At 37.1% G+C, this 12,798-nt stretch overlaps 1 protein-coding gene across 1 annotated transcript in view; it reads left to right on the top strand.

Annotated features, from left to right (window-relative positions):
* The first annotated feature begins 299 nt into the window (after nt 1-299).
* Nucleotides 300-12,798, top strand: part of LOC127421912 (LHFPL tetraspan subfamily member 6 protein-like) — a 121,562-nt gene continuing 109,063 nt past the window's right edge. Inside the window, exons 1-2 of the mRNA XM_051665131.1 lie at nt 300-586; nt 1,444-1,978. Coding sequence (XP_051521091.1) covers nt 1,594-1,978 — 385 coding nt within the window. The 5' untranslated portion in view covers nt 300-586; nt 1,444-1,593. The remainder of the gene's footprint in view (nt 587-1,443; nt 1,979-12,798) is intronic.

The raw sequence follows: 12,798 nt of genomic DNA, 5'->3' as shown, positions 1-12,798 counted from the left end.
GCTATTACAGTATCTTTTTTGTCCTTTTGCATATCATTTTCCATTTTTCCAGGGAAGAAAGTGTGGTTTGGAACAACATAACGTGATTAAATAATGACAGAATTGTTATCCTTTTAAGGTATGCGCCTACAGAAATTGACTTTCAAAAATAAACCTCGGAAAATATTCACAGGAGTAAAGCTTGTGACAACTAGCCCCGGTTTGAAAGGCATTAGAAAGAGTGCAGGAGCAGCTGTGGGCGGAGACAACATTGAGTGAAAGCGCACAGTATCGCACACATTCACTCACCGTCGGACTGCTGCTCGCGCTGCTGTCTATGAAGGGACGCGGACGAATGTTTTGCGTCTCTTGTTAAACATACTGGGATTACTTCATTTTTTTCATCAGGAGTAGCAGTGGACTAAACAGAAAGACACAAGGGGACCTCAAAAGAGGACATCAGGAATTAAAGGAATTATAGGCTTGTTATACGTGCGCATATACCCCCAGTTGCGCCCACTTCACCGGACAAAGTTTATTTTTTTGTCGACGGTCCCATGCAGCTGGATCTGAGTTTGAATTAAGACATCAGATAGGAGATATCGATGTAAGTTATAACATACGATGCTTTTATGGTCATAGTGTGCATTGCATGACTGCATGCTTCTCATTTGCATGGCATGAGTTTATATGCAGGGCTGTCATGCATACATCACTGCCTATTATAGATGATCAGCCTATTTAAGAGCTTTGCAAGACAGGCTGTTTGTTTTTCCTCTTTTCTTTTCTTTCCCTTTCTTTCCTTTTCACATTGGTTTATCTTTTGTGTAAATATTAGATGTTAGTTAGATCCCCTCTCTGTGTCTCGAGACCCCCGCGCTCTATTGTGTTCCGTTGCGCTCACTTCTGCTATAGCCCCTCTCTGAGTCAAGCTCACGAGCGTTTTTAGACGGCGCGTCAAGCACAATCGCGTCTCAAGACTCGCTCTATTCTCGCGTGTTTGAGTGTAATGAATTGGATAACAAAAAATACATTTGAATTTAAAGAAAGAGCACAAGTACACTTTCCAAACAAACATTTCACAAAAAGAAGTATGCTAGGTTTTAAATAGCAAAAATATTGATAAAGCTGTTCATAGTTAATGTGATGAACTCATAGGACACCTGTGTAAACTTAACACATACTAAAATCAACTTTTTTTTTTCCCCTAACAAAAATGGCTAGAAAAGTGAAGTTAGCTTTGAGAAACGGTCTAGCATCATTTGGTTGCAGATGCCTCTTATATTTTGTTATTAAATGCAATGAAATTCATACTTTTAGGCCTAAGTGAGACTTACGTGTCCAACTACTTTTGGGGCCACTCTATGCATTAAATAATGTTTGTTAATGGCTTATTGATTAAAGTTTTTATAAAGTTTGTTTAACATTGTTCAGATTCAGATGACAGTTTTGTTTCTTCCTCAGGTGACAAGACCCTGGACAGTGAACCATGGTGAAGACTGTATGGAGATAGACATCCTCATCCAACAAGGGAATAGAATTATATTTTGTAACATCCTCTTTTTCCAAGGAATCTTTGGAGGTGTGTCCTATATCTAAAGCAATTTTTCCAGCATGGCATCCAGCCTAACATGTACAGGGATGATCTGGACTCTGGTGTCCCTGCTGAGCGCAGCAGCCTCATGTGTGGGCTTCTTTATGCCGTACTGGCTGCTGGGCTCTCAGATGGATAAGCCGGTGTCTTTTGGCACTTTCCGGCGGTGCTCGTATCCTGTCCGGGACGAAGAGAGGCAGGCCACTGTCATGCTGGAGCAGTGCGGGCGCTATGCGAACTTTCAGGGCATTCCGAGCATGGAGTGGCGGATCTGTACGATACTGACGGGGATTGGATGTGGTCTGCTTCTGCTGGTGGCGCTGACGGCGCTCATGGGCTGCTGCATATCAGACCTCATTTCCAGAACCATCGGACGCGCAGCCGGGGGTTTACAGTTTGTTGGAGGTAAGTGATACATTGTCAACAGGAACATTTTATATTTATATGCAGTAAGTTGAGTGGGGCTGCTGTAACAGCTTTATAACACCTTTATAACAGCTTTACAAGTGTGAAACTGTAGTGCAAACATGTGCTTTTTAAAGTGTATTGGTCCTCAACTAAATTATGCCGTTACAATAACTACATCAAAACGTGTTATAACAACTTTATTACACATGTGAAGTGTTATAACAGCTGTATTACACATGTGAAGTGTTATTACAGCTAAAACTATGTAACTATGTAACTATGTGCATAATTTATCCTGAAGTGTTATAAGAGCTTTATAACAGCTTTACAAGTATTTTGCAGATATTTTATGAATGTTAAATAGTGTGTAGAAAGTATTTTATTAATTAAAATAATAGCATGATTACATCAGCCTCAGTTTATTGGTGGTATGTAATTGGCAACCTGAAGTGTTATATGTAATCCATTTGTAAGTGTATATAAGTTTACAAATTAGTTTGGTCATTGAAATAATTACATTATGGTCATCATAAAGAGGTGTGTAATGACAGACGACTTTAAATGTAATATTTCCATGCTACATGTTAACTTAAGTGTATTGAGATTGTTTATACCTGTGATATAGTGTACAAATTATGTCGTCAGATCGACAAGCATATATCAGGATTATTATTGATTGTTATATTATTGTCACATATTGGCAATTCTTACATTACCAGAAGTCATTGTGTCTATTAAAATGGAAAGGTCATCAAGTTCAAGCCCCTTTCCCTTTTCTCTCTAGTTCAGTGAACACTGATTCCAGCCAGTGTAATTCAGGGTGCATTTGCCTCAATGAGGAGAGAGTGAAGGGAACTTGATTGAGTTTATGCTGAAGTAGGGGGACTGTCATTCCAAACTCATTTTGTGTAGTTCTAGCCAGCAAGGTGCTTTTTATTTGCTGCTCTGGAGGCCTTGCGGGTGACAAAAGAAGGTGAAACAAATGCTGCATGGGGTTTCTGAGAAAGTTTCATTTCTTTGCTGTGGTTCTAAATGTGAAAAAAGTCTAGGTTAAGTTTTGGATTCCTGATGTTTTACATTTATCTTCATTAGCTGAACCCATTTTTCTCTATTGCTTCAGTCTAAGAGGCACAAGCTCAACTTTATTCTCATTAGCTCAGTGTATGTGCAAACCCACATACAAAATATTAATAAGGCTTTTTTGAAGTCAACATTAAATCAAAATTGACCCAAAATTGATTTGCTTACTTAATAAACGCTCATGGTGTTATTATGCACAGTTCATTTTTACAAGATAATTAAAGTTGACATGAAAACAACATTGACCCTATTTATCTAATTGAATGCATGTCACTGGTACTATTGTGAACGATTTATCCATGCATATTTGCTTTTTAAAAACAAAATTTGACCTTGTTTAATCAAAATGTCATAACTTGCTCTTCCGGTGATATGACTGACTCTCTACTGATGTATGCCATGCTGCAGTTAAAGGGATAGTTCATCCAAAAATGAAAATTCTCTCATCATTTACTCGCCCTCATGCCATCCTAGATGTGTATGACTTTCTTTCTTCTGCAACACAAATGAAGATTTTTAGAAAGATTTTTTGCCTTAATGTGATTTTTGGTCCTTCAATGTTCTGGTCACCATTTACTTGCATTGTATGGACCTACAGAGCTGAGATATTCTTCTAAAAATCTTTGATTGTGTTCAGAAAGAAAGTCATACACATCTGGGACGGCATGAGGGAAAAAGGCCACCCCACTTCCCGCTTCCTTCTTGCGAGAATGTTTACAATGTCTTAAAAACATGGTATAACCATGGTATTTAGATGTTAATGAGAGTAAATGATGAGAGAATTTTTATTTTTGGGTGAACTATCACTTTAATAATAAAAATAAATAAATAATAAAAAATACATAATAATTTATTTATCAAAATGTAATAACTTGCCCCACATCTAAAATTACTTTCCTTTTCAGCCTACGTCACCAATCCCTCTTACATTTCACCCCTTCCACTCTATTTTGAAATGTAATGCCCATTTTTCACTATCCACTCAATTTCTGATGGATAAAATCAAGTCCCACCCTACATTTTGTTTCTCATTGAATGTACTGTTTCACTCTGAACATGGAAAATGTGCAAGGGTCATTTTTCTACCTGATCTGCAGTCAGCTATCCAGGTGCATCATCATTTGTTCATGGCAGACAGTTGAGGTGTCCATTGTCACTTTTAACTAAGAGACAGTGGGAAGTGACTTAAGAGAGAGAGACACAAGGAGGTTACAGGACTGCAGGGCTGCTGAACGCATCAGTTTTGTTATGTTGCCAATAGCACTGCCTTCATCTAGTCTTACTAATGCTGTGGCTGATGTAAGCAAATGACATGCTCTTTATCAGCAGTTTTTCACTCACAACCAATTGAAGTTGAAAATTAGTCATTATTTATTCTGAAACTGGTGTAGTGTTTTTTGTTGGTTCTTAGATTAACTACAGTAAGTAGGACTGAGCGATCATTTTGTACCTATATAGATATCTCTGACTTTCTCTGAATTTGTTTATTTTTTTTATTTGCACACACTGAGAAAGTCAGAAATGGGGTGCTTTAGTCTAATAGTAGTATAGAGGGTTTTAGGGTTCTAGGTGGGTGATTCAGTGATGGAGATGGTTCCATGTCTTCTCTGTGTCGCATATAATGCAGAACCCTAAAAAATAGTACTGTGGCAGTATTATGGGACAGTGATGGTTTCCTATGGTAATACCATGGTGCAGAATGATTGCCATATTCAAATAATTTGGTATTTAGATAATACCATATCATAAATAATAAACAGTTAGATGTAATGAAAGGCACTTAAAGGAATGCCATGATATTATCATGTTCCAAAAAACATGGTACATAGTATGATACATGTCCAAAAAACCCATGGTATTACCATTATACTTGTCCAATAATTATGTTATTACCATTGTATTTAGATGGGAATGAAAGGTAGTCAAATAATACCATGATACATGTCCAAAAGCATAGTATTACAAATGTATAATGTATTACAAAGCACAAAGGTATTTAAAGGTGAGATCTGAAGTGGCGCCCCCCTTAACATCCCAACCCCTTTCTAATAAGAACCTTGTAGTGTCATTGCCTTAAAGTTGCACTCAGTAACGTTTGTCTTTGTGTCAACTTGGACTTACACTGACACCTAGCGGCTTGGATGCAGCATCATTTTAATCAATATTTTGCAGTTTCAGATGCCATTGTAGAAATTTAGTATTCACAGTCAGCTATGATTACTTTAATCAATGAGTGAAAGTGTCAAATAACAGGACGGTTACTGAGATTAAGTCAGAAGTATTCGGCTGGTCATGTGATTCTAACATGGCAGCCCCCATGTGCAGACTCTCTCCATGTAGAATAAAACAGCTTTTATAAGGTTACTGATATGACTGGAGTCTTCATTTTAATGTGAATTTTCATGATTCCCTACATATATTGCAAAATTACAATTCATTGTAAAACTTTTTTAATGAGGAAAAATATAACTGAGTGCACCTTTAAAATAATATCATGGTATTACTATGATTTTTTATGCCAATAAAAAGTACTTTAAGGATTACCATTGTAAAAGCATGGTGCATATCCAAAAACCATGGTTTTACCATGGTGTTTAGATTGTAATGAAATGTATGTCAAAGAATAACGTGATACATGTACAAAAAACATGGTGTTACCATGGTATTTAGATGAATTGAATGTTATTTCAAAGAATACCCTAGTATTATCATGGTTTTTGGATTAACTAAAAGGTACTTTAAAGAATATCATCATATTACTATGCTTTTTAGATGCTTATAAAAAATTACTTCAGGGACTACCATGAAAAAACATGATACATATCCTGCAAAACATGGTATTACCATGGTATTGACAGGTTAATAAGAGGTATGTCAAAGAATACTATGGTATTATCATGGTTTTTAGATTAACTAAAAGGTACTTTAAAGAATACCATGGTAAAAGCATGGTACATGTCCTAAAAACATGGTATTACCATGATATTTAGATTAATTCAATAGTATTTCAAAGAATACTATGGTATTGTGGGCCTGGGTAGCTCAGCGAGTATTGACGCTGACTACCACCCCTGGAGTCGCGAGTTCGAATCCAGGGTGTGCTGAGTGACTCCAGCCAGGTCTCCTAAGCAACCAAATTGGCCCGGTTGCTAGGGCAGAGTCACATGGGGTAACCTCCTCATGGTCACGATTAGGGGTTCTCACTCTCAATGGGGCATGTGGAAAGTTGTGCGAGGATTGCGGAGAGTAGCATGAGCCGCCACGTGCTGTGAGTCTCCGCGGTGTCATGTACAGCGAGCCACGTGATAAGATGCGTGGATTGACGGTCTCAGAAGCGGAGGCAACTGAGACTTCTCCTCCGCCACCCAGATTGAGGTGAGTAACCGCGCAACCACGAGGACCTACTAAGTAGTGGGAATTTGACATTCCAAATTGGGAGAAAAGGGGATTAAAAAAAAAAAAAAAAAGAATACTATGGTATTACTATGCTTTTTAGATGCTAAAAAAAATTACTTTAAGGACTACCGTGGTAAAATCATGGTAGACGTCTGTGGAGCGGGTCATGGTCATGTGTGTTTGTTCGTGAAGCTTCCTTCTTGCGAGAACGTTTACATTGTCCTATGGTATTTAGATGTTAATGAGAGGTATGTCAAAGAATACCATGATACATGCCCAAAAACATGGTGTTACCATGGGATTTAGATGAATGAAATATCAATTCAAAGAATACCATGGTATTATCATGGGTTTTAGAGCAAATAAAAGGTACTTTAAAGAATACCGTGGCAAAAGCTTGGTAAAAACATGGTATTGCCATGTTATTTAGATGGCAATAAAATGTACTTCAAATAATAGTATACAATATTACAATAGATCCAAAAACCCTGGTACATTTTTGTAAGTGGAGAGAGTACAGCATGATCAGAATTTCCAAATGTAGGGTAAGTTATAGAAAGTTAAAGAGCATTTTAGAGCAGCAGTAAAACTCTTGACATTGAAATAGCTGGATGATTTTAAGCGTGGTGTTAAATTGAAGTATGTGGGACAGTACAAGAGTGAAACAGGGATCGAGAGACGTGAAAAGCACCAGACATGGAAATAGAGCAAAATAGATAGCGAACAGTGCCCTGCTGTTAAATCACTGGGCCGCGGCTGTATCCGCCAATTGAGTCCCTTTCATTTCTAATGTGGAGTGTTGATGAGTGCTGTCTGGCTGCCAGTGATCTGAGGAATGGGGCTTTGGCACAGACAGCACCTCCCTGCGGTTCACATTGATTCATCTCATTCCCGTTTCACTGATAATGAGTCTGATAAGCCCTTTATGTGTGACCAAAAACATCTTTGATTAGAAACTCCTCTTGCCCTCTTGTTCAAAAGTCTGTCTTTGTTCTTTCAAATATGAATGATGTTTTCCCTTTGTAAATGCACAGAGAATACAGTTTACTGCAGTGCCCATCCAGAATTAGGCCATTTAATTTCACCTTTATTTCAAAAATGAATCAAAGGGTCCTTGTCATGGTGGTCAGAAATGCCTTGAAGTTATTTTATAAATTGAAACTATTTAGAAGGCTAGAAGCGTCACTTGAAAAAAATTGAATCAATTATCAATTTATTAGCAGCATTTGCCTTTGCTGAAAGCCATTGTGCATCAAAAGGGCTTGTCTTAAAATCAGACAGACTTAAAATTCAGTCAAAAGTTCATTGGTTGTTTCCATGTTATCAACAATCTGATGATGCTTTTTAACTCCATTGGCAAATGGATACCATAAAGTAATTGGTAAATGCTCTTTTAAATGGATAGTTCACCTAAAAATCCCAGATGTGTATCACTTTCTTTCTTCTGCTGAATGCAAATGAAGATTTAAAAAAAAAATATCTCAGCTCTGTAGGTCTATAAAATGCAAGTGAATTGTGGCCAGAACGTTGAAGTTACAAAAAGCACATAAAAGTAATCCAAACGACTCCAGTGGTTAAATCCATATCTTCAGAAGCGATATGATAGATGTGGGTGAGAAACAGATCAATATTTACATCCTTTTTTTACTATAAATTCTCCTCTCTGCCCAGCAGGTGGCGATGTGCACATATAATGTGAATCGTCAAAAACAAAAGAAGAATTTGAAAGTGAAAGTAAAAGTGAAAGTGAGTCTTTTTCTTACCCACATCTGTCTTATTGCTTCTGAAGATATGGAGTCATGAAAGTGCAGCTTCTGTCTACTTGAATGGGGAAAGGACGAATTCTCCAAAACAGTTGGTCAAGATTACGACCAAGGAATATATTTCAAATTAGCAGTAAAATCTGACAACACTGGTCTCGTAAATTGTGCTTCTTTACCTCAGATTACGCTAAAAAATAAAATTTTCCCGGCTTGTATATCTAATGCGCATGCACGTTTTTGGGTTGATTGACAGGCAATGTTTGTATCTAAAAGGTGATTGGCTCTTTCACCTGTAAAGCGGAACTTCCTCTCTACACCCGTTGACCATTGGGCAGTCCAATTTCTCCCATTCATTTGAATAGAAGTGGCCTGTCTCTGCTAAATAGTTTCTGATTTAACCACTGGAGTGTGGATTACTTTTACGCTGCCTTTATGTACTTTTTGGTCCTTCAAAGTTCTGGCCACCATTCACTTGCATTGTATGGACCTACAGAGAGGAGATATTCTTCTAAAAATATTCGTTTTTTGTCAGTAGAAGAAAAAGTCACATCTGGGATGGCATGAGGTTGAGTAAATGATTAGAGAATTTTCATTTTTGGGTGAACTATCCCTATAAAGGAGTATTTCACCCAAAAATGAAGATTGTGTCATTATTTACTCACTGCAGTAAATTTACTTGACAGCATGCCTGTCAAGCAATAAATAAATAAACACCAAAAAAGTACTATAAAAGTAGTCCAAATGATAATTCATTTAAAATGCAGTTTAAAGTTCTATTTTTTATATTTAAAATGCAATTTAATAGTTATATTTTATGAACATTTTATGCAATTTTTTTTTTTTTAAAAGTCTATTTATTTTTATATTTGAATAATAATAATTATTTTTTATTAATAAATGGATTCCTTAATTTTTAAATGGTACTCCTTGTCCTGCATTTGAAATAACCTGTGTGGTCTATCTTTATAATGTCCAAATATTTGTAAAGTATCCTATACTTTGAAGTACCTTTGAGAACCATGTAAATACCATGATGAATATGGTAATCATTCAGTACCACGTTATATACCAAAGTACCATGGTATTACCATTTGAAACCCATCACTGTACCATGGTACCACCACAGCACTTTTTGTTAGGGATCATAAAACCAAGCCCTTCCTACTTTGTGGTACAACACGTCCTTCAGGCTAAAATACTTTTTATATATTAATTTTTTCAGCCAGATGAGTCATTGGGAAAAATCATGAGTGAATTGTTCATATGAACAGACAGATATTATCCTAATCTTTCACTTTCCTGTTTAGGGTTTAAGGATTTTTCTCAACTATAGATTTATCTGTCTGTCTGACATCCCCTGTGATACTTTCTTTATTGTCGGCCTGAATAACATAAAGTGATTCATTGTTACATGTTTTATGATTCAAACAATGATGAACTGCTCACTGTGTACTCTTTGAATGGTGCTGAGTAACTTGTACTGAATGGTTGATTTGTTTGGAACAGTCAAAATATACTGAGTCATATTTGAGTTAAAGTTTTTTAATGTGATGATGCATTAATTGCCCTTGGTTTATATGCTCCCCACAATTCCATTCTGTTATGTGAAAATGTCATATCTCCTCATAGCCTAAGAACTTGATTTGTTAGTTTAGTTTAGCCATTGATTGAGCTTTGACATTAAAGGGGTCATGACATGCCTTTTTTATTATTTTAATATGTTTCTTAATGTTCACTTATAATATTAGTAAAGTTTTTTGCATACAAAACAGTCATATATTTGTTTTCCACCCTCTTTCTGACCCTCTGTCAGAAATGCTCGGGTTTTGGTGCTTCTTCTTTAAGACTTGACAGTAAACACCCACTCTTATGATTGGCTCTCAGCTCTTGACTGACATGCTCTCTCTTTGCCTTCTCACTGCTTCTGGCTGCTGGGCGGGCTTCAGGAGTGATTAAAGATGTTGTGTTGTTGTGGAGGGAGTCAGATGCAAATGTCTACCACAGTGCGACATCACAATGTGGAGGAAGTAGAGAACGAGTTGTTTTGGCAGCTTGGTTTCAACAAATGCTCTTTTTGCAGTGAGGAGGAAGTTTTGAGTTCTGAAACTTACAGTATGTTTTTATAGTACAAACAATGACCCCTTATAGTCAAAAAATCAAGGAAAATGTTATTCCTCATGTCATGTCCCCTTTAAGAGATAGTCAAACTTGAATATCATCTCTGATTTGTATCTAAAACTGTAATAGCCCATTACGCCTAAATGTAGTCCAGATTTTGTGGATAAAGTGACAAGAGTATAACATATCAGAACATTTAATATGAAATCAATGAAACATGACCTTGTTTGCAATGACGAGAATTTGATCACCAGTGCAGTGGTTTGATCACATTCTCATGTTTGAGCCAGACAGGTTTATCAATAAGAGTTATTTATATATTAGTAGATCTCTCTATAAATTATTTAAAGTAGTCTGAAGACACCCACAGGTTTGAACTTTAGCTCAATGCTAGAAAATTAATTCGCTTGATATAAGCTACTCAAGAATACTGTGATCATTTTAGCTGTTAAAGGAATCTGGGCTGCACATTTCTTTTAAACCTGCCAGAATGCCTTGCCCTATAGATTTGCAGTGTAAGTCCATTGCTGTAAACAAGTTTTTACCTACATGATCACACTGGAAATCAACATGTTGCTTCAGAAAGTTCATGTACCCTGAAATGAATCCCGTTCAGTCAAAATACTGACAAGCGCCATTCCCCATCAGAAATTTTTGCATCAATTAAAGTGTGAACACATTTCCCTCCGCTACTGATCGGATGTTGCGCGAACAACCTCCAAAACATTTTTACTCCACTGATGGTTTGGTTTAGGGATGGGGTTTGGGTTACGTTGTAGGGTTAATAAAATATGCATTCCTGTTGACTGTATACATAATTCACTTAAAATACAACTCGCTTTTGGCGCCACTCTTAGGACATTTAACCCGGAAACTGGTCAACAATGCTACCAGCTCCAGCCACTGAGGGCAGTGGTTTGATTTTCGTTAAGCACAGACTGAAGAAGAAATTTCAACCTGCTGTTGAATTCACAGTGGGTGCGTCTCAATCAGCTCCCTAGTTCAGTAGTCAGGGCACTGATCAGTGAGTCGGCCATTTTTAGGGCTGTCTCATTCGCAAAATTGTTCCAGTCATAAGTGTCCCAATGTTCAGTGGATCAGTACCCTTACCAGTGCCTGATTTCATGTTCATGATATACTGATTCATGACATAGCGAGCTAGGGAGCTGATTGAGACACAGGGAGTGTAATTAGTCTGGTGTTTCTGTGGTGTATAAAAAAAAATATCTGTTTGTTTAAATATTTGAAGGCTTTTTGAAAGTAGAGCTTGAATGACATGATGGGCTGCAGGCCTTGTGTCAGCACAGGAACTCCCTATTCTCCATTTATTTTTGTTTGACTGTGAGCTAGAGTTGGGGTACTCAAGTTCGGACTCGGACTGGAGTCTGAGTCACGAGTCCAATTTTAATGGACTTGGACTTGTCACGGCTTGGATGCATTTTTACTCGGACTTAACTCGGACTCGAGCCTTTTGGACTCTGGACTTTTGGTCTTCCTCTTTTTCAGACCTGAAAAAAGCGTCCGGCCAGTATTTCAAAATTGCCTCTAAATGTCTGGGATTTGGCTTTGTCTTCATAATGATGAAGACTCTCTACAGTTAGCATTATCATACATTCTGTGTATTTGATACTGCACATCAGTTTTCACGCATATATGTCCTTATGTGTGATTATTCTGGCTGAGAGCAGCAGCGCACACTCTTTCAAAATACTTTCTTTCTCGCCCGCGCGCTCGCTGTATGTGTGTGAGTGGAAGAGATCACCACACGTGCTCTGCCACTCTCATCCAGAAATATCAATAATGCAAGTACACTTTTAAAAGTACCTTCCCCAACTCTGCAAATTATTAAATAGAACAAATGATTTATCAGACTCACGTTACTACGCAAAGCCATTTCTTTTTTTTATTCAAAGTCTTTTTATTAATATTTTACATAGTATAATATAACAGCAATTTCAAAAACAGATTAAGATGAAATCAATTCTCTTGTTCCAACAGAGCTCCCCATCCCCACTGCATCATTACATATTATCTTACAGGCTTTTCTGTACCATATTATCATGGCCTCACAGGGTCAGATATAAGAAAAATAAGGAGGGAAAGAAAGAGATAAAAAAAATTATTCACAGAGGAAAAATTACATTTGGATCCATTTGCTGTATGTAAGTCAGCACTGGCTGCCAAATAATGAAAAAAGTTTGACTACAGCCTTTAGTGGAGTATCGAATCTTCTCTAGTACAAGATGATGAATAAGATCCCTGATCCAATGACTAAAAGTAGGTGAAGATCTGTCCTTCCACTTAAGCAATATAAGACGTCTAGCTAATAAAGTCGAGAAAGCAATCATATTTTTAGCGTTATTATCTAAACAGAGTTCTGTTGTTAAACCGAATATTGCAAGAATAGGGGAAGGATTAATAGATAAATGCAGAACTCCTGAAAGAAAATCAAATATTAAT

Source organism: Myxocyprinus asiaticus, chromosome 31 (genome assembly GCF_019703515.2).
Source record: "Myxocyprinus asiaticus isolate MX2 ecotype Aquarium Trade chromosome 31, UBuf_Myxa_2, whole genome shotgun sequence".
Taxonomy (NCBI): domain Eukaryota; kingdom Metazoa; phylum Chordata; class Actinopteri; order Cypriniformes; family Catostomidae; genus Myxocyprinus; species Myxocyprinus asiaticus.
Note: the sequence above shows the minus strand (reverse complement) of the source record. Positions and strands in the feature narration are given on the sequence as shown.